Raw genomic sequence first — 27,860 nt, forward strand, 5'->3', positions numbered from 1 at the left:
CATCTTCATCCTCTTCCATTTCCATAATATTGTCCTCAAGTACATCGCCCTTGTATAGACCCTCTATATACTCCTTCCACTTTTCTGCTTTCCTTTCTTTGCTTAGAACTGGGTTTCCATCTGAGCTCTTGATATTCATACAAGTGGTTCTCTTTTCTCCAAAGGTCTCTTTAATTTTCCTGTAGGCAGTATCTATCTTACCCCTAGTGAGATAAGCCTCTACATCCTTACATTTGTTCTCTAGCCATCCCTGCTTAGCCATTTTGCACTTCCTGTCGATATTATTTTTGAGATGTCTGTATTCCTTTTTGTGGTCAGAGTCCACATCTACCCCTGGAAATGTCTTACAATTTAAAACCTGGTTCCTAAATCTCTGTCTTACCATTATATAATCTATCTGATACCTTTTAGTATCTCCAGGGTTCTTCCATGTGTACAACCTTCTTTCATGATTCTTGAACCAAGTGTTAGCTATGTTTAAGTTATGCTCTGCACAAAATTCTACCAGGCGGCTTCCTCTTTCATTTCTTAGCCCCAATCCATATCCACCTACTCCATTTCCTTGTCTCCCTTTTCCTACACTCGAATTCCAGTCACCCATGACAATTAAATTTTCATCTTCCTTCACTATCTGAATAATTTCTTTTATTTCATCATACATTTCTTCAATTTCTTCATCATCTGCAGAGCTAGTTGGCGTATAAACTTGTACTGCTGTAGTCGGTGTGGGATTCATGTCTACCTTGGCTACAATAATGCGTTCACTATGCTGTTTGTAGTAGCTTACCCGTACTCCTATTTGTTTATTCATTATTAAACCTACTCCTGCATTACCCCTATTTGATTTTGTATTTATAACCCTGTATTCACCTGACCAAAAGTCTTGTTCCTCCTGCCACCAAACTTTACTAATTCCCACTATATCTAACTTTAACCCACCCATTTCCCTTTTTAGATTTTCTAACCTACCTGCCCGATTAAGGGATCTGACATTCCACATTCTGATCCGTAGAACACCAGTTTTCTTTCTCCTGATAACGACGTCCCCTTGAGTAGTCCCCACCTGGAGATCCGAATGGGGGGACTATTTTACCTTCCGAACATTTTACCCAAGAGGACGCCATCATCATTTAATCATACAGTAAAGCTGCATGCCCTCAGGAAAAATTACGGCTGTAGTTTCCCCTTGCTTTCAGCCGTTCACAGTACCAGAACAGCAAGGCCATTTTGGTTAGTGTTACAAGGCCAGATTAGTCAAACACCCAGACTGTTGCCCCTGCAACTACTGAAAAGGCTGCTGCCCCTCTTCAGGAACCACATGTTGGTCTGGCCTCTCAACAGATACCCCTCCGCTGTGGTTGCACCTACGGTACGGCTATCTGTGTTGTTGAAGCACGCAAGCCTCCGCACCAACGACAAGATCCATGGTTCATGGATTTTTTATGTGATAATTAAAACTTTATGGCTGCCCCCCATGAGTAATGAGATTACTTTTGAAACAATGTTCGATATAATTAACATAACTGTAACAGAAACATGTTAGTGTATCATCTGTGAGATTGCTGAGCTGGTCAGCTTCATATAGCAGCAGCACATAATACACTGTGTTGAGTTCTGCTTATGAAGAAGATGAGTACATGATGAGTGCCATATTTGTTAAACTAGACCAAAACTCTCAAGGAAGAATGTTTCAACATCATTTATGGAAAAGATTAAGCACAATCTGAAGGACATTTAGTATTGTTAAGTGACTATAGATAAAACATGGATCTATCATTAAGTCCAAGAAGCAAAATTTCATACAACACAGGGAATTTACAAATGTAAAACATCAATTAAGAGAGTGAAGAAAACTGGCTTGCAAGCAGAAAAAAATCTGTTAATTTTTTTGGGGTTCACAGGCTCCCATCATGACTGATTATTTTGGAGACTTTCTTATTATTCATTGTCATCAAACCATTTACACAGTGAGCTGAAGTGGCCATGCAAAAAGTGATTTTGCGCCACAACACTGTGCTTGCCCACATATTACGCACTGCAACAGTACAGTTCTTTAGCTGTGCTTCAAAATAGTTTTCTACCTATCCTATTCTCTAGTTTTTATTTTCATAAAGCAGTAAACTTATCCATCCAAACTCCACTCTGTTCATCTGATGAAGTCTATAGAATAATCAGCAAATAAATGAATGAGTGAATCACTCTATTCAGTCTACATCTACATTACAAATTTACAATTCACACTTAAATTCCTGGCAGTGTGTTCACCATACCACTTTCACACTCTCTTTCCATCATTCCACTCACAAGCAATGCAAGGGAAAAGTGAAAAGTTAAATCTTCCTGTGCAAGCACTAATTTCTCTTATTTTATTGCAGTTATCATTTATCCCACTATAGGTGGCTGTTAACAGAATATTTTTGCATTCCAAGGAGAAAGCTGGGGACTGAAATTTCACAAAAAGCTCCTTGCCACAAACAAAAAGCCTTTGTTTCAATGACTGCCACCCAAAATCATTTATCATATGTGTGACACTCTGTCCCCATTTCGTGATAACACAAATTGAGCAATCTTCTTTGAACCTCTTCATGTCCTCTTGTGACGAAGCAAGCTGGAATAATTTTTACTTCCTATCTTGTTTTGCCTTCTGCCTCCTTAAATTTGTTTCCACTTTTAATTACCATTAACATACATGAGTGTAATTTGCATTTTCATAAAAGAGAAAGGCTGGCCCTCAGTTTTACCAACAGATCTAATTTTGTGCTTAGTTTCATGTATGTAAATAATTTTTGAATTTATTTCGACTATTTCTAGTTAGTATCTTCCATTATACATCGAAATGAGTAATTGTTTCATCACTTAAATTCTATTGTTGACGTATATACAAATATAAATTCTGTACTAATTATAATCATTTGGAAGATGAAATACTAGTAATCTTAAAGTGTTTATTTGGATCTATTCGGAAAAATGTTAGCAAAACTAGCCCATAATTAATTCCAAAGTAATTAACAGTTTTGTCCAACATATTGTTTGTGTACTTATATTTGTTAATTTCATGATTTAAACAAATAATTCAGCTTAACCCTCGTAGTAGAAGAAACTGTTAAAAAGAACCCGTTTTTCGATGTATTCAGTTAATTTAGTGAGTTAAGTTTTAATTGTAATTTCTGTACATTAAACATCGAACAATGTGTAGTTTCAGGGCCCATTATTGTGATGATATATAAGGGCCTTATTTTTGGTCACAAGACAGTCAGCCCACAGCCGAGTTTCAGACAAGGAGCCAGTGTTGGTTAGAACACCATAGAACACCAACAATGCATCAACTTAACAGCAAAATAAGTGTTACACCTGAAGAAACTGCAAAAAGGTGGGAATTTAAGGAGATGGGACCTGGATAAACTGACTAAACCAGAGGTTGTACAGAGTTTCAGGGAGAGCATAAGGGAACAATTGGCAGGTATGAGGGAAAGAAATACAGTAGAAGAGGAATGGGTAGCTTTGAGGGATGAAGTAGTGTAGGCAGCAGAGAATCAAGTAGGTAAAAAGACGAGGGCTAATAGAAATCCTTGGGTAACAGAAGAAATATTAAATTCAATTGATGAAAGGAGAAAATATAAAAATGCAGTAAATGAAGCAGGCAAAAAGGAATAAAAATGTCTCAAAAATGAGATTGACAGGAAGTGCAAAATGGCTTAGCAGGGATGGCTAGAGGACAAATGTAAGGATGTAGAGGCTTATCTCAGTAGGGGCAAGATAGATACTGCCTACAGGAAAATTAAAGAGACCTTTGGAGAAAAGAGAACCACTTGTATGAATATCAAGAGCTCAGATGGAAACCCAATTCTAAGCAGAGAAGGGAAAGCAGAAAGGTGGAAGGAGTATATAGAGGGTCTATACAAGGGCGATGTACTTGAGGACAATATTATGGGAATGGAAGAGGATGTAGATGAAGATGAAATGGGAGATCTGATACTGCGTAAGAGTTTGACAGAGCACTGAAAGACCTGAGTCGAAACAAGGCCCCCGGAGTAGACAACATTCCATTGGAACTACTGGCGGCCTTGGGAGAGCCAGTCCTGACAAAACTACACCATCTGGTGAGCAAGATGTATGAAACAGGTGAAATACCCTCAAACTTCAAGAAGAATATAATAATTCCAATCCCAAAGAAAGCAGGCGTTGACAGATGTGAAAATTACCAAACTATCAGTTTAATAAACCACAGCTGCAAAATACTAACACTAATTCTTTACAGACAAATGGAAAAACTGGTAGAAGCCGACCTCGGGGAAGATCAGTTTGGATTCCATAGAAATACTGGAACATGTGAGGCAATACTGACCTTACGACTTATCTTAGAAGAAAGATTAAGGAAAGGCAAACCTACATTTCTAGCATTTGTAGACTTAGAGAAAGCTTTTGACAATGTTGACTGGAATACTCTCTTTCAAATTCTAAAAGTGGCAGGGGTAAAATACCGGGAGCAAAAGGCTATCTACAATTTGCACAGAAACCAGATGACAGTTATAATAGTCGAGGGACATGAAAGGGAAGCAGTGGTTGGGAAGGGAGTAAGACAGGGTTGTAACCTCTCCCCGATGTTATTCAATCTGTATATTGAGCAAGCAATAAAGGAAACAAAAGAAAAATTCAGAGTAGGTATTAAAATCCATGAAGAAGAAATAAAAACTTTGAGGTTCGCCGATGACATTGTAATTCTGTCAGAGACAGCAAAGGACTTGGAAGAGCAGTTGAATGGAATGGACAGTGTCTTGAAAGGAGGATATAAGATGAATATCAACAAAAGCAAAACGAGGATAACGGAATGTAGTCGAATTAAGTCGGGTGATGCTGAGGGAATTAGATTAGGAAATGAGACACTTAAAGTAGCAAAGGAGTTTTGCTATTTGGGGAGCAAAATAACTGACGATGGTCGAAGTAGAGAGGATATAAAATGTAGACTGGCAATGGCAAGGAAAATGTTTATGAAGACGAGAAATTTATTAACATTGAGTATAGATTTAAGTAACAGGAAATCGTTTCTGAAAGTATTTGTATGGAGTGTAGCCATGTATGGAAGTGAAAGATGGACGATAAATAGTTTGGACAAGAAGAGAATAGAAGCTTTCGAAATGTGGTGCTACAGAAGAACGCTGAAGATTAGATGGGTAGATCACATAACTAATGAGGAAGTATTGAATAGGATTGGGGAGAAGAGAAGTTTGTGGCACAACTTGACCAGAAGAAAGGATCGGTTGGTAGGACATGTTCTGAGGCATCAAGGGATCACCAGTTTAGTATTGGAGGGCAGCGTGGAGGGTAAAAATCGTAGAGGGAGACCAAGAGATGAATACATTAAGCAGATTCAGAAGGATGTAGGTTGCAGTAGGTACTGGGAGATGAAGAAGCTTGCACAGGATAGAGTCGCATGGAGAGCTGCATCAAACCAGTCTCAGGACTGAAGACCACAACAACAACACCAGTAGGCTGTGTGTTAAATCAATGACAGCGTCTGTTCAGTTTATTTGAAAGACTGTGAACTGTGTGGTTAGGGTTTTATTGCTCATAGATGTTCAACAGTAAACTATTGCAGCAGTATGTGGATGTTTGCCTGCTAATTATTAATGAGGCTTATGGGAAGTTAGAACAATAGTGCACTGGCCATATTAAATGTGTATATGGGGGGGGGGGGGGGGGGGGGGTGAAAAGTGAAAGTAAACTGCTGTGAAACACTACTGTGCCTCTGTCAGCTATATCATGTACAGTAGACAGTAATTGCACTTACACCCCCTAATTTTTCAGCCAGTACGTTGACACCGTGGACAATCAACGAAGAAATAAAGCAGGCAAGCATCGTCACATTCTGTCAGTCCTATCTGGTAAGGATCCCACAGCACAGAGAAATATTCTGGCAAGGGATGGACAAGCGTACTACAGGCAGTCTCTTTAGTGAATTTATTGCATCTTATAAGTGATCTACCAAAGAAACACAGTCTTTGGTTCCCTTACTCAAAATATTATCTACCTGGTTATTCCAGTTTAAGCTGTCCATAATTGTAATACCTTGGTATTAAGCTGAATTGACAGCCTTTAAATTTGTGCAATTTATCATGCAACCAAAACTTAACAGATTCCTTTTAGTGCTCATGTGGATGACCTCACGGTTTACATTATTTAGGGTCAACTGGCACATTTTGCACCATATAGACATCTTATCTAAATCAGTCTTTAATTGTTTTTGGTCTTGAGATGACTTTATAGATGGTAAATAACATCATCATCATCTGCAAACAATGTAATTGGGCTGCTCAGATTGTCTCCTAAATCACTTATACAGTTTAGGAACAGCAGAGGGCCTGTAACACATCCTTGCCGAAAGCCAGATATCATTTCTGTTTTACTCAATGACTTTCTATCAATTACTATGAACTGTAACCTTTCTCATAGGAAATCAAGAATCCATTTGAACAACTGAGACAATACTCATAGGCATGCAACTTGATCAGAAGCTGATTGTGAGGAACAGATTTAAAGCCCTTCTGGAAATCTAGAAACATGGAATCAATTTGAGATCAGCTGTGAATAGCATTCATTAATCCATGAGAAATGCCAGTTTTGTTGCACAAAAGCAATATTTTCTGAACCTGTGCTGAGTATGTGGCAACAGATTGTTTTGTTCGAGGTAATTCACAATACTCGAAAACAGTATACATTGTAAAATCTTACTGCAAATTGACATCAGTGATATGGATCTGTAATTCATCAGATTACTTCTATTTCCTTTCTTGAACAATGGTGTGACCTGTGCCACTTTCCAGTCTTTAGGCATGGATCTTTCACTGAGTGAGCAGTTTTATATGATTGCTAAGTAAGAAGCTACAGATGTTTAGCTTGTGAACTTAACATTAATTATTAATACTTTTGCGTGAAAAATTGATGGTATTTATCAGCAAAAGTACAGCTTTAAGATAACATTGAAGCCGCCAACAAAACAGTTATCAAAAGAGCTAATTTTAAGCAGTCAGTTCTGGATGTGTGATTTAGGAGAAACAGAAACTACAACAAATTTATGTATGAGGTTTTATGATGAAAATTAAAGTTTCCAAGACCTTTGACAAATTAGTTTTAATGTTGGTGATGAGATCCAGATGGCAGACATTGTAAGTGAAGGTATTAATCCCTCCCTTTGCATTCATTTATCAATCAAGTACTGGTAGTAAACTAGTCTGATCTAAGCATGATGGAACAACCAGCTATGAGCAAATAAAAGACCTGTAGTCATCATTGGTCATGTTGAAAATACAGTGGAATCAACTGAAATCAGGTGGAAAAGGCAATGTCTATGCAAAATTATCATGTGGAACTGAGATTCTAGACACAAGTATTCCCTACTAGGTTGAATGAGATGTTTAGTATGAGGATGGCACTGTCAAGAAAAAAGTAAAATTTCTGTTTTAGACCACAAGAAAAACAAGAAGAAGACCCTTAATATGAAAGTAATAAATTTATGTGTAGTGTTAAGATATAGTTTTTGGTTAGTATGGATAATTAATTAGGAGAATGGACTGTGATGAGAATTTCCTGACACTGTAATGTTGGTGGCCTTCTGGTTCTGAATAGTTTAACATCTTAAGTGCATAGGTGTTGACAGAGGATGATGAAGAAAATTAAAGAGGTCAGATTTGCATGAGAGCAGATGGGATAATTAGAGAATGTGTGTTGTAGAACTGGAGAGGGGAAACAAAGGACACAGAAAGAAAAAAAAAATCAAATCACCATGAGAAGTGAAGGAGGCAATAGGTTGAACAAGTTAGATGAAAACAAAATACACAGCCAAGGAAGGACATTATCAAATGAAAACCAGGGGGAATCTTGAAACTACAGACCAAAGATGGTGTGACTGCCTACAAAGATTTTGCCTCTGTTTAAACATCCATAAGACTAAGAATCTCAAAATGATTCCACCTCCTGGAACTATACAAATTAATGGAACTCCTCTTACCAGTGTATTCTGATATCTATGTTCTCGACTACAGAGTGATGGCAACATAAATGAGGGAGGTTTGAGTAAGAATCAAAGACACCTAGATCCAATTTAGAGATGTCACTATTATTATTTGTGATAAGAAGCTGCACATCCACCTAAAATTAAAGATATACTGCACAATGGTTAGATCAGTTGCATTACATGGAGCCAAACGTTGGCACACACACAGAAGTGCTGAGCACTTCCTACAAGTCATGGAAATGCAGATACTGAGAAGATCATTAGGTATTTCCCTGCTTGACCATATCAAAATACAATGACCTGACAACTAGCTGGTGTAGTTCCAATCAATGAGAAGATGCAAGAACAGAGAGTTCAGTAGTACGGACACGTAATACGGCCATCACCTACTTCAGTCATCATTCAGCTTATTGTCTCACTTTCAAAGGCCAGAGGCAACATGGAAGACCTAAATTACGGTGGCTGGACACTACAAATGCAGAACTAAGATCAAGGAGACTACATCCACAGGAAGTATTAGACCATAGGAAATGGAGTTCCAAAAGGTGAACCCCACTCCAATGGCAAGGTGCTAAGAATATGTAGGAGAAGGAGATGGAAATTAAAAATGAAGATACACAGAAATAAAAATAGAAAAAAATGACTACTAAATAGAAAATTGAAAAGAGACGCAATATATATGAAAGTTGACAGGCACAATAATTTTTGGAACCTGTAATTCTTCATACAACAACATAAAGAGAAAATAGTAGGAAACAACAGGATTTTGTACAGGTTAGGCATAAAAATAACAGGAAATAAGATCAAGTGCACTTGGTGTGTATTACTTACAGAGATTCAAGAAAAAGCTTTCTCTCCAGTTTTTTTGTTTGTTCTGAAACAACACTGCTCCAGACACAATGCAGCCACACTGTGACTGTTGTCCTTGGGGGATCTTAAGCTACTGGGAATATTTATATCTGTTGCCAAGCAATTTGAAGCTGCTGCAAATAGGTGCAGGGCTTAGGAGGGCTAGGTTTGTACATGTACCAGAGATATCATAGGTACCTCAAGTTCTGTCCTTTCCTAAGGAAGCTGTCTTCTCTAAAGAAAGCACATGGTGTACCAACACTCCTCCTCTTTGCTGTGAGTGGCATGTTAGTGGTAGGTCTAAGAGGCCCTGCACAGGGGAGACACAGAACAGGGAGAGCTCTGGATCTGCCACAACTGACAAGTTCAATGTGCCATCTTTCACCCAAACAGAGTCAGTTGGACTCACTTCACTCATTGGCAAACACGCTTCATCCTATGTCAAGAGGATTCAAACATAAAATGATAGGGTTCTGTTAATTACTGGCAGTTCATACACACGAGAACTAATGGTACCCTTCGGAAAACAGCAGCAAGCGATGGGAAGGATCACCTTGTACGTTCAGCGTGTATACCCAGCAGCCTCATTCAGTGTGTCAAAGAACTGTTTTGGAAACCATTAAGGATACAGGATATAGCCAATTGCAGATTGTGTTTATATTCAAACAAGTGATAGATCATTCCAGTGACGGGCAGAGAAAGTTGAGAAAAACTGCCTTGCACATAGAATTTAAGTGAAGCTCACAACCACAGCATTCTTCCTAGAACTGATTGTGGCCTCCAGGTCTCAGTATAAGAGAACAACGGCTTTTATGTCTCACAGCAGAAGATATGATCGAAGATAACAAGAAACATTGAAGACATACATTTCAATAAAAAATATGTCTCCAATCACAAGATATCATTATTGGCATGTGCTAGAAAAGTATAAGGTTAGTCACATTATAATAATCATGTACACATAAAACACTACTATCCTTACACACTGTAAGTAATGTCTTATAAGAAATGTATGTCTTTTGTAATGCAAGTACCACTGACAACGGGCAACACCCAAAGCTAGTGTGGTAAAGTAAACTAATATCAATAAGCAGCTCACGTTAAAGAGTTGATTATTAATATCACAAATTTAAACAACAGACTGAAAAGCTATGCTGTGACCTCCTAGACTTGCACCATACAGTTGATTCAGTATCCAGTCCACATAGTGAAAGATGCAGGACACTCAATGATGTAGCATTGAAAGATCCACAGAAATGTCCCCCACACATGAAAATATTCAAAACCTAGTGACCAATAGCCAAATCATTTGCAATAAAGTGCCAGAGTTTGAAGCATTCTTAAAAAGTAGTGGAGATCACATAATCGTAGAACAGGAAGCTCTGCTAAAATTTGAAATTGACAGCAATGACACTTAGGGGGTAAGTCTCAGTGTATAGGCTAATGAGAAATGGATATAGTGTACTTGTCATAGCAGACAAGAAACTTAAACCCTTTGAGACAGAAATAATAGCTACAAGCAAGATTTTTGTTTGGGCGCGAGTGTTTGGTATTGTTCGGCAGACGTCTAAGATCTAACTACCCTCCCTACTGCTGCATGTTGCAAGTGGCTGCTCACTACACAGACCCAACGTACACATAAATGTGAGTGATTATGTTCTCCGTCTCCAGCAGTCACTGCGTTTCCCGGAGTCACGAGGCTCACCACATGGGGTGCTGCCAGCGCTGACACTTAACCGTGCCTCGCCAGTGCTGATTCTCATATTCTTCCGTGGCTTGGCTACATAGGTTGTCACTCAGTCAATCTACGCCAATTGCACACTGGTAGTCACACTGTAGCCAAGCACAGATCATCTGGTACCCACATACAGAACTCCCAGTGCCGAGTACAGCAGAATCTCATATGGAGTCGCTCTGTGGCTGAGTGCTGACCATCCTTAGACCCTGAAAATGGAGCTCCCTTTTTGAGCTTGCTTTCAGATTAATGTTCACCTGTATCCAAAGACCGAGGAGCACACCATCTGCTATACAACAGCCCAGTGGTCCATTAACAAGTGCTTCCTCTGCACCAGAGTGCGGAACATCACTTCTGACATCGTTTCTGAGCTACTGAAATGTTTCTACTCTTCCTATTTTCGTGAAAGTGTTGATAAGTAAAACAATTCATTAATGGATGTGTAGTATTTTTGTAGGTTAATTATTCAAAGTACTTGCAATATATTTACCAGTCACAGTGTTCTCTCTGGTGCCAAACTCTGTTATGTTGTTTTTAGCATGTACAATTATGCATAGACACACAGATTTATCACTGTCATTATTTTGGTCTTAGTGAATAAAGGATGACAACGTTCACTTGGACCGACTTTATACATTGGCAGTCCCTAACAATCAGTCTTTCCTTCTCAACCTGTCCGGTAAGTCTCCCCTGACCCGGGGTTCTGGGTAACTTTTCTGGACTTTACCCCATTTTCTAATCTCTACAGTCATTTTTTATCATCCCTCTGTCGTCGCCTTGAGTCCTTCTGCTGGAAGAAGGATCCACTGCATCCAAAAGCTTGAATATGAAAAACCTATTGTTTCGCATGTTCTCTTACTGCTGCTTGGTGAGTAGATTTTTTACCTATCCAATTACTTACATATTATTCATAGCATCTTTTCCTGAATCAGTAATACGTCACTGACATGACATAAGTGACCCATAACAACAACCTGTAAGATTTGAGAGACTGAAAAAGTCCAAAGTAAGCTCTTCTAAGATACTGATTTCTCACTAGATCAGATAATATCCATATGAAATAGGACATGGTTGATTCTTTCTGCAGACATGATTAATATGAAATTATCAATTTAGTTTGGAATCAAATGTACTCCAAGCAGTTTTACAGATTTTCTGTCTATGTCATTAGCTAGTCCCAGCAGCAGATGTTGAGTTTTCTCTGGATTGCATAGTGGTTTAAGAGATGAGAAACAGTTTAGCATTAATGATAGAGAGTCCTTTGATTTCTGGTGTAACCTTAACATATCTCAATCTGTAGCAATTAAAGGTGTGTCATCCACATAGCAGATAACTAACTTAGGGCCTATACAATATGGCAAATCATTTACTGCAGCAATGAAGAAGAAAGGTCCAAGGACAGAGCCCTGAGGCAAAACAGAAGTGACTTTCTGCAGGGAAGAATGCCTATTCTGAACTGACACAAATACTGTTTTCTGTTATTTAGATACGAATTAATTATTTCTAATGCCATATTATTTATTCCATAATACTGTAGTTTGGAGTTTGGCTAGTAAGAAGTCACAGCAGATGCAGTCGAAAGCCTTAATCAAAATGCAGAACCCAAGAGAGAGAGAGAGAGAGAGAGAGAGAGAGAGAGAGAGAGAGAGAGAGAGAGAGAGAGAGAGAGAGAGAGAGAGAAGTGTGGGGGGGGGGGGGAGTGGGAGGCAGGCTGAAGATATAAAACTAAAACAGAGAAGATCAGAACAAGAAAGGCAAAGAAAGAAGAAAAGGGGGAAAAGGGATAATAGTGGGAGAAATAAAGTACAAAATTGAGTAAGTAAGGAAGTACTACCAATGGAAATACATATTTATATAAATTATAAATATATAAATGACTGGAGTAGGAGGTTTGTTGACAACATTCAAGTTCAGGAGAGTAGGTGGGATGCACGCGTGAATAGGTTAGAAAGCAAGTTCCCAACTCTGGAGTTCAGGGTAACTAAGTGTGGGTGGAAGAATTCAAATGGCCCATGTGGTATAGCCAACCTTCAGGTCCCTTGAATTGTACTGTAGAGCATGCTCAGCAACTGGGTACTTAGTGTTCCCAAGACAGACTGTTCTGTGTCCACTCGTGCTCTCAGCTGCAGCAGGTGGTTCCTCTCAAGCTGTGGTGTGTGTGTCCTGCCCCTCTTCCCTAACTTATTAAATCTATACCTATTTCCTACCTGATACAAATCATAACCGTTCCAAAAGCTAATTTTTAATGTGTCTATCAGCAGTACTGGGAACTCATTCTCTGAAGGTCTCCTTGTAATTTTAGTGTTTTCTCAAGTGAATTTTCCTTCTGATACTATTAGTGTGCTAATGTAGATTTGTTATTTCAGTCTCCCTGTTTTTATACACTATAACTTACGCAGAACTGCTCATCCAGACACTCAAGTGTAGGTAACTGCATTTTGGCAGACTGCCTGCAAAACTGACTCAGAATGAACTGGGGTTGAATGGTGACAGTATTTGCCTCCACAATCTGTCAGTCTCAGTGTGTTGGAGTTTAAACACTTCAGCATGTGAAGCATTTTCTTATTGACTTGTTTCAGCAGTAGTTTTTTCTTGCTAAATGAACAGAGCTAATAAAAACAACCATGACGGTTAGTTTTAGTATCTTCACTAATGTTTATTACGTTTGTCAGATAACTGATCAAAAATCAAACTATATGGCAAATGTTGCCACTTAAATTAGTAAAATAAAATGTTATTAGACATAAACTTTTTATATTAAATGGAAATAAAATATGACAACAAATCACTGAATAGGGACCCCAAAGCACATCAGAACTTTTACTACTGCTGCTATCAGAATAAATAATATTATTACTACATCCCTCAAACTGCTTCATAAAGATTACCTTATCGATTTTACAATTGCTTCCACATACTGCTCTTTAGTCATGACACCATCAATACATCTGGGAGTACTCCTCAGCTCCAGATATATAACACCATCCTCTTCAAATTCTTCAATTACGTCATCTGTTGCTTTACTCACAGCAGTCGGAGTTGATGTGAGAGAATGGACAACAGAGAACAGCTGAAAACATCTCAAAACAGAAAACTTGATATTAGAATAAAGTGCACGTATTGCTGATAAGGATCTATTTCAGGTTTTTATAGGTGAGAAACACAATTAAAATATGTACACAATTGTGCAGGTGGTGTTACCATTATTTTTAATGTGGTACAGTTACAAAAATACCAGGCATAAAAAGATACTTCAGAAAATATCTGATGTAATTCTTTAATCCATTCCAGAAGAATTTTGACATTTATTCCAGATGGCAAGGACACCCAAACGATTGTTTATTGGATTGGGGGGGGGGGGGGGGGGGGGGGGGAAGAGGCACTAAACCTGTGGGTATGGAGTATTTTTTATATTCTGGAAGACGGATAGCAACTTGTAACCATTAAAAAGTTCCGATCCTGTTATAAACCTGTGTAATACCAACTTTAAAATCAATATAATAGTGGGAAACATTCCACATGGGAAAAATATATCTAAAAACAAAGATGCTGTAAGTTGCCAAACGGTAGCACTGGCCTGTTGATACACACACAAACACAAACATACACACAAAATTCAAGCTTTTGCAACCAACAGTTGCTTCATCAGGAAAGAGGGAAGGAGAGGGAAAGACGAAAGGATGTGGGTTTTAAGGGAGAGGGTAAGGATTCATTCCAATCCTGGGAGCGGAAAGACTTACCATAGGGGGAAAATGCACTCGCGCATACACACATATCCATCTGCACGTACACAGACACAAGCAGACATTTACAAATGTCCTTTTCCTTTTTTCCCCCTAAGGTAAGTCTTTCCGCTCCCGGGCTTGGAATTACTCCTTACCCTCTCCCTTAAAACCCACATCCTTTTGTCTTCTCCTCTCCTTCCCTCTTTCCTGATGAAGCAACCGTTGGTTGCAAAAGCTTGAATTTTGTGGATATGTTTGTGTGTCTATCAACATGCCAGTGCTACCGTTTGGTAAGTTACATCATCTTTGTTTTTAGATATACAGCTTTTAAATCATTTTATTGAAAGAAAAACACCCGACTATACTATATTTTCCCTTGTCTATGGGGTTGTGGGGGTGGGGTGGAAGGGGGGGAGGTGGTTTGACACTGGGTATAGCTGCCATTTCTAAATGTGTACCACAGTCTTGATCAATTCAGTTAAAAATATCATTTCCACTAGTCTGTCTGGTTAAATGAGTAGTTTACTCAGCACAACTGGCCAGTTTCAATAGTCAGCTCATCTTCAAGTGTGCCTACAACATAACAACACATCAAAATAGAGCAAAAGCAAAAAATATAAAAGTCTCTACCTTGAAACTGGATGTAGAATTTCAAGAATTATGGCCAACAGTGCTGAATAGAGAACTTATTTTAACCAGATAGGCAGGTGGAAACCATGGCATCTTCCTTTGAATTTATCAAGGCTGTAATGCTCAGCAAGAAGGAATTAATTAACTACAAATAGGCCCCCAAATTTTTATCTATTCATGCTTTTATATGGTGATTCTTTTATAGACATTATTGTTGCAGAGGATAATAGAAGACTGCGTGTAACTTGTCTAGTATGTATAATAGCTTACCAAGTAAAACAAAAATTGTCATGAAAATATAATCACATTCAGTTACTATTGTTCATCATTTTAACCAGGTATTCCATCACTGCCGCTGCTCTTATAGAGGAAGATGGAAAGCTGTGAATGGCACATCTTATATTTTGTTTATAGTATACCACATGGACATGTGTGAATCGAACAGGAAGGAACACTAATAACTGATACAATGGGACGTACCCTCTGCCATGATCTTCAGTGATCTGCAGAGCATAGATTAAAAGAAACTATTCACGTCGTTATCTAAGAACACATAAGCATGTCTTAATGTGTAAGTCGTATGAGTATTTCTCAAACTCCATTATCAAGTGGAGAATGGTAGGACCCCACTTAACAGATCAGGCATGCACCATATAGATGAAGGGGCTACTAGGGTAGCTGAGTATGTGTGCCTTGCACATTTGTGTATTTTAGTATAGAGAAATCCCACCACAGGCTAGATAAGATGGATTCGGATTCCAGAGAGGGACTCATTCATCAAAGCAGATCAGAGAAAGAAAATGTCAATACAGTATTAGTTAACCGCAGGAGCATCTGCAGAGATGTCCAGCATGCAGCCTCACTTTTAACGGTAACAATGCTCCCATAGTGCTAGGGACAAAATGCTAGTTGAAACCAGATGTTAACAGCAATGAAATTCTAAACTCTGACTAACATGTATATCGCAAACACAGGTTGAATGCTGGTGGTGGATGTGTCTTTATAGCTATAAAAAATACAACAATATCTACTGAAATTAGTACAGATTCCAAGTGCAAAACAATTTAGGTACAGATAAGTGTTGAAGGTGGAACAAACATTGTCATTAGATGTTTTTATAGACTCCCTGCCTCGGGAACGATAGTGCTGGAAAACATGAGGGGAAATTTGGACAATATTTCAAGCAAATTTCCTGGCTGTATTATAGTATTACAGGGAGAATTCAACTCAACAGCTATAGGCTGAAAGATTCAAATGACGGGGCAGATGGCAGTGATAGGAAATTGCTTTAAATGCCTTTTCTGAAAATTACTTTGAGCAGTGAATCGGAGAAACTAACTGTGAAGGTAAGATCTTCGATCTGCTTGTGACAAACAGACCTGAACTTTTTGACTCTGCACAGAATTCGTTTAGTTACCAAGTCAGTCAGATCCAGCTCTCGGGTAATACATATCTACAGAGTGGTAAGTGTTTATCTTTTCCTGTATTTTCCTCATAGTAAATTTCTAAAATTTCATGCATGTTTCGGTTTAAGAGGTGTAAGCACACATTTTGTAAGTGTAAATTTGGGCAGTCTGTAGCACAGTTTTCATTGCTTCTGAACAGACAGCTACATAACTCATTGAGGCAGCAGCATCCATTTGTGACACATAAGGAGGATAGCGAGTTGTGTATCTAGGAGTTGTCTGCTTTTATAGTTTATTTTCAGTTAGTCTTAGTTCAAATTTTCAGTCTAGCTAGGATGGGTGGGATGTGTGCATGCTGTACAGCAGGAGCTGGCCGCAGTTCACAAACAGCTGAATGCGGTTTTTACTACAGTCAGTCATCTTCAGGATGCTGCCTCAGGGTTAGTAGTGGCAGAGAATCTGGCACATCGCTTGGGACTCCTCAAGCTTTGCTACTTTCACCATGGGCTTTGCTACTGAGGCACCTCCTAAGTGTACCCGAGGTGGTGGATCCACCTTCACGGCGGAGTGAGTGGTAAGTGGTAGCGGCAGAGGGCCAATGTGGAAACTGATTGTCTGGCCTTACACATTCACCCTGTGAGTGGACTGGTGGCCGCTCCTTGAGTAGGGTCTGAAGAGGCACATGGAAGGAGAGGTTTACTAGTTACTGTTACTGGGAGCTCCAACATTAGGCAAGTTATTGAGCCCTTAGGCAGATAGCATTCAGAGCAGGAAAGAAGGCCAGTGGTCACTCTGTATTTCTGCTGGGGGGCCTCATTCGACATGTGGATGCAGCCTTGCCTGCAGCTGTCGAGTGTGCAGGATGCAACTTGTGGCTCACGTCGGCACCAACGATGTCTGTTACACAAGTTCTGAGGCCATCCTCAGTTCATACAGGTGGCTGGCAGAAGTGGTGAAGACTGCTGGCATGAGGTGCAAGCAGAGCTCGTAATTTGCAGCATTGTTCCCAGAGTTGATCGGGATCCTTTGGTTTGGAGTCAAGTGGAAGATCTCAACCAAAGGATTCGTTGACTCTGTGAAGGACCTGGCTGCAGATTTCTAGACCTGTTTTACAGGTTTGGGATTTATAGGACACCCCTTGATAGGTCAGAGGTGCATTACACAAAGAAGCAGCTACTCAGGTGGCACCGCAATAGTGGAGTGCACATGAAGGTTTTTTAGGCTAGGCCGTAGTTTGAGGTACCCTGATGAGCACTCGCCAGTTGATACATAGAAAGGGAAATCAATATGCAGAAAGGGTAGTCAGACCACATCCAGAGTAAAGACACTTTGACTATCAAAATTTTATCAGTAAATTGTTGAAGTGTTCATAACGAAATTCCCATATTTACTTCTTCTTCTTCTTCTTCTTCGGAACTACAGCCCTTGGTGGGCCTTGGCCTCCTCAACCATCTACATTCCATATCTCTCTGTTCTCAGCTTTTTTTTCCATCCATGGATCCCCATCTTGACAAGGTCAGCCAGCACATTGTCCATCCATCTAGCTCTTGGTCTGTCCTTCCTTCTGGTGGAATAAAGTCTGGCATTCATTATTTGTTTGGGCATCCTGTCTTCTGTCATCCTCTCCACATGTCCTAACCAATGTATTCATTGAGATTTGATAAATTTCACTATATCTTTTCCTTGTAATAGCTCCTATATTTCATGGTTGTATCTCACTGTCCAACATTCCACCTTTCTCACAGGCCCGTAGATTTTTCGCAAGATTTTCCTTTCAAATGCCCTTTGGCTGTTACTGTCTGCTTCTGACACTGTCCACATTTCTCATCCATATGTGGCAACAGGACGCACAAGGGTATAGTAAACTTTCAATTTAGTTGTTCTTGTAATTGGAGAGTTCTTGGGTATCTTTAGGTTTGCATAATAGGCTTTGCTTCCTGCTTGTATCCTTTCTTTAATACATTTTCTCATACTATTATCATTGGTTAGGGGGACACGTAAATAATGGAAGCGTCTAACAGCTTCGAAGCATTTAGCAGAGATCATCAGGTCCTGTGGTGTTCGTCTAGCTTCAGAATTGGACATAACCATATATTTTGTCTTGCTTTCATTTACAGTAAGTCCAATTCTTGTTCCTTCTGTTTCTTTAAGCGATGTTACATCCCTTCAAATATTATTTGAACTAGATTCTGAATGTAAGCTTTCCAAAATAGTTTACTATCTATCTGAGCACCTAGAAATTTGAACTGTTCAGTTTAACTAATGAAATTAAAACGTCAGGTTTTGTTGAATTGTGCATTAGAAACTGTAAAAATTGAGTCTTACTGTGATTTAGCATTAGTTTATTTTCTACAAGCCATGACCTTATGTCATGAAGTGCACTATTTGAAACAGGGCCAATGTTGTACACAACATCCTTTACTACCAAGCTCGTGTCATCAGCAAACAGAAATATTTTAGAGCTACCCATAATATTAGAGGGCATATCATTTACATAAACAAGGAACAGGAGTGGCCCCAACACTGATCCCTGGGGCACCCTCCACTTGCCTGTACCCCACTCAGACCCCACATCACAACCATTCCCAACATTGTGATTAATGACCTTTTGCTGTCTGTTGCTAAAGTAAGAGGTGAACCAACTACTACAGATCTAGAGAATTGTGTGCCCAGAACGTGGGTTAAGGACAGAAAAGACCCAACATGGTTTAGTAATGAGATTTCAAAACTGCTAATGAAGCAGAAGCTTTTGCACACTTGGTTTAAAAGAGAATGGACAAATGACGAAAAGAAAAGGTTAGTATAGATTCATGCATCTGTGAAAAGTTCTATGCATGAAGTATACAACTACTGCCACCATCATGTCTTAGGAGATGATCTGACGGGGAACCCGAGAAAATTCTGGTCATATATAAACTCGCTAAACGGGTCTAAGGCTTCCATCTAGTCACTTGTTGACCAATCTAGTGTGGTATTTGAAGATAGCAAGATGAAAGGCAAATTTTTAAATTTCACATTCAAGAAGTCATTCACGCAGGAGAATAGAAAAACACACGGTTTTTTGAGCATTGAACATACTCCCATATAGATTACACAATAATAAGCATCCCGAGCATAGAGAAACTGAGAAAGCTGAAAACAAGTAAGTTCCCATTCCATATGGATTCCAAATTTGGTTTTTCAAAGAGCATTCTATGGCTCTGGCCCCCTTGCTTACCTTGCATTTATCGTGAATATCTCCCTAGTGCCTGGAAAAAATCACAAGTGACTCCTGTGCATAAGAAGTGCAAAACAACGGACCTACAAAATTACAGACCAATATCCCCTACATCAGTTTATGGCAGAATCCTTGAACAAATTTTCAGTTCAAATATGATAAATTTTCTTGAGACCAAGAAGCTTATGTCCACAAATCAACATGGTCTTAGAAAGCATTATTCGTACAACACTCAACTTGCTCTTTCCTCTCATTATGTAATGCGAACTATGGATGAAGGGCAACAGGTAGATTCCATATTTCTAGATTTCCAGAGAGCATTTGATACGGTGTCCCACAGCAAGCTGTTACAGAAGATACGAGAGTATGGAATAGGTTCACATATACATACATTGTTCAAAGACTTTGTACGTTGTCCTCAATGGCGAACATTCATCAGAGATGAAGGTATCGTCAGGAGTGCTCCAGGGAATTATTAAAGGACCACTGTTATTCCATATATACATGAATGATTTGGTGGACAGGGTTGGCAGCAATCTGCAGTTGTTTGCTGATGATGCTGCAGTCTACAGTAAGGCATCATAGTTGAGTGACTGTAGGAGGATACAAGATGACTTAGACAAAATTTCTAGGTGGTGTGATGAACGGCAGCTAGCTCTAAATGTAGAAAAAGTCAGTTAATGTGAATGAGAAAGAACAACAAACCCATAATGCTTGGATACAGCACTAGTAGTGTCCTGCAGTATGTTGGTTAAACGTCAGGTCATGACATTGCAAAGCAATATGGAATGGAACAAGCATGTGAGGATTGTAGTAGGATAGATGAATGGTTGACTTTGCTTTACTGGGAAAACTTGAGGAAAGTGTGATTCATCTGTAAAGGGCATTGCATACAGGACAGCAATGTGACCTATTCTTGAGTATTGCTTGAGCGTTTGTAAAGCATACCAGATTGGATTAAAGGAAGGCATCGAAGCAATTCAGAGGTGGATTATTAGATTTTTTACTGGTAGGTCTGAACAACAAGAAAGTGTTACGGATATGCTTTGGGAACTCAAATGGGAATCCCTTGGAGACGTGGTGACATTCTTTTTGAGGAACACTTTTGAGAAAATTTAGAGAACTGGCATTTGAAGCTGACTGCTGAATTATTCTGTTGCCTCCACCATACACTGTGTGTAAGGATCAGGAAGGTAAGATACCAGAAATTAGGGCTCATATGGAGTCATAGAGGCAGCTGTTTTTTGCTCGTTCTATTTGCGAGTGGAACAGGAAAGGAAATGAGCAGTAGTGGTATGTGATTACCTAAGCCAAACCATAAGGTGGATTGTGGAGTATTGATGTAGATGTAGACGCAGACTCAGTGAGGGTAATGTCATTACAGCATTACTGAATATGGCTGTAAATAATTAATGGAAAATCTCATATAAAGATGTGAAACAATTACTAACAAAGAGATAGATGGGCTGGCCAGTACTTACCTCAGCTCAGTACAACCGATACAAACACAAAAAAAACCAAGCCACCTTCCTGGATGTTGACCTTCATCTTGTTGAAGCTCACATCCACACCTCTGTCCATATCAAACCCACCAACAAACAACAGTACCTTCACTTTGATAGCTGCCATCCATTCCACATCAAACGCTCCCTTCCCTACAGCCTAGGTATTTGTGGCAAACGTATCTGCTCCAGTGACAAATCCCTCAACAATTACACCAATGACCTGACCAGTGCTTTCCTCTCCCGCAGCTATCCTGCAGACCTTGTCCACAAACAGATTTCCCAAGCAATACATTCCTCCCCGTCCAACAACAATATTCCTACCCTCAGACCACACAGAAGCATTCCCCTTGTCACCCAATATTATCCTGGCCTCGAATACATCAATAAATTACTCCGCCAGGGATATGACTTTCTCAAGTCAACCGCTGAAATGAGATCATCCCTTGACAAAATTCTCCCCACACCACCCAGAGTTGTCTTTCGTCGTCCCCCTAACCTCCGTAACATCCTTGTTAAACCCTACAATATTCCCAGACTACCTTCTCTACCCAGCGGTTCCTACCCCTGTAACCGACCCCGCTGCAAAACCTGCCCCATGCATCCCCCCACAACTACCTACTCCAGCCCCGCTACTGGTAAAACATACACAATTCAAGGCAGGGCCACGTGTGAAACTACACATGTCATTTATCAGCTGACATGCCTGCACTGCACAGCCTTTTACATTGGTATGACAACAACTAAACTGGCTGAGCGCATGAACGGACACAGACAAACTGTCCGCCTAGGAGATGTCCAATACCCAGTACGGAGCATGCCCTCCACCATAATTCTAGGGACTTAGGAACCTGCTACACCATATGTGCCATTTGGCTTCTCCCACCCAACACCAGTCCCTCAGAACTGCGGAGATGGAAACTTGCACTCCAGCACATCCTTTCATCCCATCATCCCCCTGGACTGAACCTACGTTAAACAACCTCACTCCCATTTACTTTTCAGTCTTCTCCTCTTTCCCTTTCCTCTTTAGCCATTCATGCATCTTTTCATCCTACATCTTTATACTATACACCTCTTTACTTCTGTATGCATCCTCTTTGGTTTGAAGCTGGCACAGTACCTACAGTAGAATATCTTTGGCTTCCCTCTGACAACCATGCCTCCATCCTTGCTACCCTCCCTGTTTTCCTTTCCCTGTTGCTTCATAACCTGGGTTGTGAGTAACTAAATCCACTTTCCCTTCTTCCCTTTCTTTCCCCTCTCTCCTCCCTGATGAAGGAACATTTATTCCGAAAGCTAGGAACTTAAATTTTCGGTTGTTTTTTGTGTTTCTATCGGCTGTACTGAGCTGAGGTAAGTACTGGCCAGCCCCTCTATCTCTTTGTTAGTAATTATGGCTGTAAATAGTAATACACAGAAAGATAGTAAGATCTTTCTCCTCAGCAAGATTGACAAGCAACAGATTTTAGATTACCTCAGAAGTCAGCATGAAAATTTCATCTCCAGCATTAACAACGTTGACTAGCAATAGACAGAGTTCAAGAAAATTGTGCAATATGTTTAGATAGGTATATGTTGAGAAAAGCTGCAAGGGACTGAAAAGACCCATCATGGTTTGATAGCAGTGTTTGAAAGCTGCTGGCCAAAGCCTTACAAACTAAACTAAATGAAGCCATTTCTGAAGCAAAATTCTCTTCACTGATGTGACAGAAAATCCTAAGAAGTTTTAGTCTAACCTCGAGTCAGTAAATGGACTGAGGCGCTCTGCCCACACAGTCTGTGACCATAATGGCACTGAAAAGGACGATTACACAGAAAAGACTGAAATACTAAATGTCTTTTTCCAAAACTGTTTCACAGGGAAGACTGCACTGTAGTACCTCCTTAAACTGTCAGACAAACAACAAAGTGACATATCAGAATAAGTGACCATGCAATAGTAAATCAACTGAAGTCACTCGGCAGAGGAACAGCTACTGGACCTGTACCAATATGAGTATACATGAAGTATGTGAAACAACATACTGCCTTCTAGCAGCAGTGTACTGTGGGTCTTTGGAGGAGCAAAGAATTTCTAGTAATTGGAGAAAGCACAGGTAATTCTTGTTTACAATAAGGTTTGTCAAACAGACACACAAAACTATAGGCCTGTATCTTTGACAACGGGCTGTCAGAAAATGTTTTATGTGCACTAGGTCTAATGTCCAAACACACAAAACCAGAAACAGAGACGTGATAAATGTCCCCTGAACTAGACTATCCAAGATTAAAAATAATTTTGAACACATTGGCATTGTTTTTCTAAACAAGATACCACAAAGTGTTAAGGAACTGCCACACAATAAATTTTAAATGGTTATGGAATCATAGCTAACAGAAAAGCCTTCCAAATTGTGGAGAAATTCATAGACAGCAGTGTAAATGTTTTAACAATTTAGTTATAACATTAACTAAATGGCGTGTCTTACAAGCTGTGTAATATACACTCCTGGAAATTGAAATAAGAACACCGTGAATTCATTGTCCCAGGAAGGGGAAACTTTATTGACACATTCCTGGGGTCAGATACATCACATGATCACACTGACAGAACCACAGGCACATAGATACAGGCAACAGAGCATGCACAATGTCGGCACTAGTACAGTGTATATCCACCTTTCGCAGCAATGCAGGCTGCTATTCTCCCATGGAGACGATCGTAGAGATGCTGGATGTAGTCCTGTGGAACGGCTTGCCATGCCATTTCCACCTGGCGCCTCAGTTGGACCAGCGTTCGTGCTGGACTTGCAGACCGCGTGAGACGACGCTTCATCCAGTCCCAAACATGCTCAATGGGGGACAGATCCGGAGATCTTGCTGGCCAGGGTAGTTGACTTACACCTTCTAGAGCACGTTGGGTGGCACGGGATACATGCGGACGTGCATTGTCCTGTTGGAACAGCAAGTTCCCTTGCCGGTCTAGGAATGGTAGAACGATGGGTTCGATGACGGTTTGGATGTACCGTGCACTATTCAGTGTCCCCTCAACGATCACCAGAGGTGTACGGCCAGTGTAGGAGATCGCTCCCCACACCATGATGCCGGGTGTTGGCCCTGTGTGCCTCGGTCGTATGCAGTCCTGATTGTGGCGCTCATCTGCACGGCGCCAAACACGCATACGACCATCATTGGCACCAAGGCAGAAGCGACTCTCATCGCTGAAGATGACACGTCTCCATTCGTCCCTCCATTCACGCCTGTCGCGACACCACTGGAGGCGGGCTGCACGATGTTGGGGCGTGAGCGGAAGACGGCCTAACGGTGTGCGGGACCGTAGCCCAGCTTCATGGAGATGGTTGCGAATGGTCCTCGCCGATACCCCAGGAGCAACAGTGTCCCTAATTTGCTGGGAAGTGGCGGTGCGGTCCCCTATGGCACTGCGTAGGATCCTACGGTCTTGGCGTGCATCCGTGCGTCGCTGCGGTCCGGTCCCAGGTTGACGGGCACGTGCAACTTCCGCCGACCACTGGCGACAACATCGATGTACTGTGGAGATCTCATGCCCCACGTGTTGAGCAATTCGGTGGTACGTCCACCCCGCCGCCCGCATGCCCACTATATGCCCTCGCTCAAAGTCCGTCAACTGCACATACGGTTCACGTCTACGCTGTCGCGGCATGCTACCAGTGTTAAAGACTGCGATGGAGCTCCGTATGCCACGGCAAACAGGCTGACACCGACGGCGGCGGTGCACAAATGCTGCGCAGGTGCACAAATGCTGCGCAGGTGCACAAATGCTGCGCAGCTAGTGCCATTCGACGGCCAACACCGAGGTTCCTGGTGTGTCCGCTGTGCCGTGCGTGTGATCATTGCTTGTACAGCCCTCTCGCAGTGTCCGGAGCAAGTATGGTGGGTCTGACACACCGGTGTCAATGTGTTCTTTTTTCCATTTCCAGGAGTGTATAAGTGTAAATTGGCAGTTATGTAAATTAAATATGTAATACCATATTCTGCAGACAGGGGCAAGCCTCCTTCAGCAAGCTTGCTTGCATGAATATATATATGTGTGTGCTCTTTTTCTTTGCTGAAGAAGGCTTTGGCCAAAAGCTTTTAATGTGTAACAGTCTTTTCATTGAGCCAGTCTGCAACTCAATGGGTCATCTTTTCAGTGAGTAGCAATCTACTCTTCCCCTAAAACAGTTGACATTCCAACCTGGTGTTCCCATTGTTTAATCCCATATTCTGCAGTAAAATTATATTCTGTAAATAAATAACTTTTACCACACAATGTCTCACGCAAGAGCAATGTTGTCTTCAGACAAATAAAAGGATTTGATTTGATGTTTCTGGAGACTGCACATCTTCTTTGGAGGACTTAAAGTGAGTTCCAATCATGTGAAATGCAGCTCATTCAGCTTTTTCAATAAGACAAGGAAATTAATAGATACAGTCAAACAGGTGATGTCATGGTTCCTCGATTTCTGGATGGCACTCGATACAGTTCCCCACTGCCATCTAATGAGCAAAATGTGAGTGTACAGAATGTCTGGTCAACTGTGTGACTAGACTGAAGAACTTCTAGCCTACAGAACACAGCATGTTATTCTCAATGGGGAAAAGTCTTCAATCATAAAAGTAACTTGGGCGTTCTGCAAGGGAGTGTTATAGGACTCTCTCTCTCTCTCTCTCTCTCTCTCTCTCTCTCTCTCTCTCTCTCTCTCTCTCTCTCTCTCTCCTTCTCCCCCCCCCCCCCCTCCCTTTTCTTTCCACAATATATATAAACGACCTAGCTGACAACATTGGAAGATCAACGACATTTTTCATGGATGATGCCACAACACAGAGAAGTCGTAATGCTAGAAAATCTTAGTGATATGAGGAAGACCTGCAGAGAATCGACTTTTGGTGCTGGATGTTGCCACATTGACCAACATCATAAGAAAATGTAATGTACTGCATGTACATAGACAGAAAAACCCATTATTGTTTGATTTCATGACTGCAGGACAATCACTGGAAGCAGTTGCTTTCTTGAAATATGCAGGTGAATGAGTACAGAGTGATTTTAAGTGGAACCACCATATAGAACTAATCACAGGTTTGACATTCTTTGGAAGAATCCTCAAGAAAAGTAGCCCATCATCAAAGGAAGTAGCTTACAAAACCCTCATTTGACCAATACCTGAATATTGCTTATCAGTGTGGGTTCGGTACCAGATAGGGCTGATAGACTAAATAGAAAAGATCCAAAGAAAATTAGCATGTTTCATCACAAGCTCATTTCGTAGGCATGAAACATCATGGAAATGCTGCAAGAGAAGCATTCTGCATAACGATTTGGTTCACTGTTAAAAGTTCTTAGAGTGTGCGATCCTATAAGAGTCAACTAATATATCGCTTCCTCCAGGCTTGCCAGAAATTGTCCTTCCCGCAAACTATTACAGGAAAAGAAGGAAGTGATAGTGGTACACAAAGTATACTCCACCACTCACTGTAAGGTGGCTTGCAGAGAGTGGATGTAGAAAACAAAATTGTCACAAAAATGTTACCACATGTAAGGATTGGTCGTGAGTCGTTTTTGGGAAGCTCAGATGGTAGAGCAATTGCTCGCAAAAGACAAAGATCCTGAGTTCGAGTCTTGGTCCGGCACACAGTTTTAATCTGCCAGGAAGTTTCATAATTTTTTTTGCTTTAAAATTTTCGCATACTGGTGCTATATTTTCTGTACATGTAAAGTAAAGTGTGCTCTACTGGAGTTTGAAGCTCTTTGCATTGTATGTGAGTAATGTGTGTAAAATACTATGTAAATTGCTTATTACTTTAATTTTCTGACGACATTTTGTATTTAAAAATATTTGTGTGTATAAACTGTTCATAGTGATGTAAATCAGACAATTGCAAGAAATAGTCACACTTAGGAACAATGTAAGAAATAGGAGTTATGTAAAAGCCAGTGTACTTTTGTTTGAAACAGAAGTGGCTCTGGGGAGTGGAAAAGGTGGCAAGGGTGCATTGGCACGTTACCTAGAACAAGCACGGGGAAGTAAGTCATACAGTCTGTAGGCAGCAGTGATTGAGGCAACACCCTCGTAGAGCAGGAGAAGCTTTGCCATGAAGTTTGCACAAAAATACCTCAGATGAAGACTGCAAATGGCTTACAGCATAGCTGCGAGTTGTTGGGCTGCTGTATGTAAAATTGAACGATGCCAAGAAGAGAAATTGAGCCCACCCAGCAAGATACTTGCAGGCCGTATTGCAAGTAGTGTAGTCATCATAATTGTTTGCCACACCCAAGCCTACAGCCAAAACATATATATATATAACTTCCGCATGGGAAAAACATACTAAAAACAAAGATACCAAGACTCACCAAGCGGGAAAGCGCCGGCAGACAGGCACAATGAACAAAACACACAAACACACACACAGAACTACCAGCCCCCGCAACCGACGGCCGCCCCCACCAGGAAGGAGAGGGAAAGACGAAAGGATGTGGGCTTCAAGGGAGAGGGCAAGGAGCCACTCCAATCCCGGGAGCGGAAAGACTTCCCTTAGGGGAAAAAAAGACAGGTGTACACTCGCACAGTCGCGCACACACACACACACACACACACACACACACATCCATCCGCACACACACAGACACAGCTGCTTGTGTCTGTGTGTGTGCGGATGGATGTGTGTGTGTGTGTGTGTGTGTGTGTGTGTGTGTGTGTGTGTGTGTGTGTGTGCGCGAGTGTACACCTGTCTTTTTTTCCCCTAAGGGAAGTCTTTCCACTCCCGGGATTGGAGTGGCTCCT

At 40.7% G+C, this 27,860-nt stretch overlaps 1 protein-coding gene across 4 annotated transcripts in view; it reads right to left on the reverse strand.

The window, feature by feature from the left end:
* LOC126272642 (adenosine deaminase-like protein) overlaps positions 1-27,860 on the reverse strand; it is a 68,337-nt gene that overhangs the window by 24,739 nt on the left and 15,738 nt on the right. For 3 of the 4 annotated variants that reach the window (XM_049975631.1, XM_049975632.1, XM_049975630.1), the window contains one exon: positions 13,484-13,675. In XM_049975631.1, coding sequence (XP_049831588.1) covers positions 13,484-13,675 — 192 coding nt within the window. The remainder of the gene's footprint in view (positions 1-13,483; positions 13,676-27,860) is intronic. The other variant, XM_049975633.1, reaches the window with a different exon arrangement.

This window comes from Schistocerca gregaria, chromosome 5 (genome assembly GCF_023897955.1).
Source record: "Schistocerca gregaria isolate iqSchGreg1 chromosome 5, iqSchGreg1.2, whole genome shotgun sequence".
Taxonomy (NCBI): domain Eukaryota; kingdom Metazoa; phylum Arthropoda; class Insecta; order Orthoptera; family Acrididae; genus Schistocerca; species Schistocerca gregaria.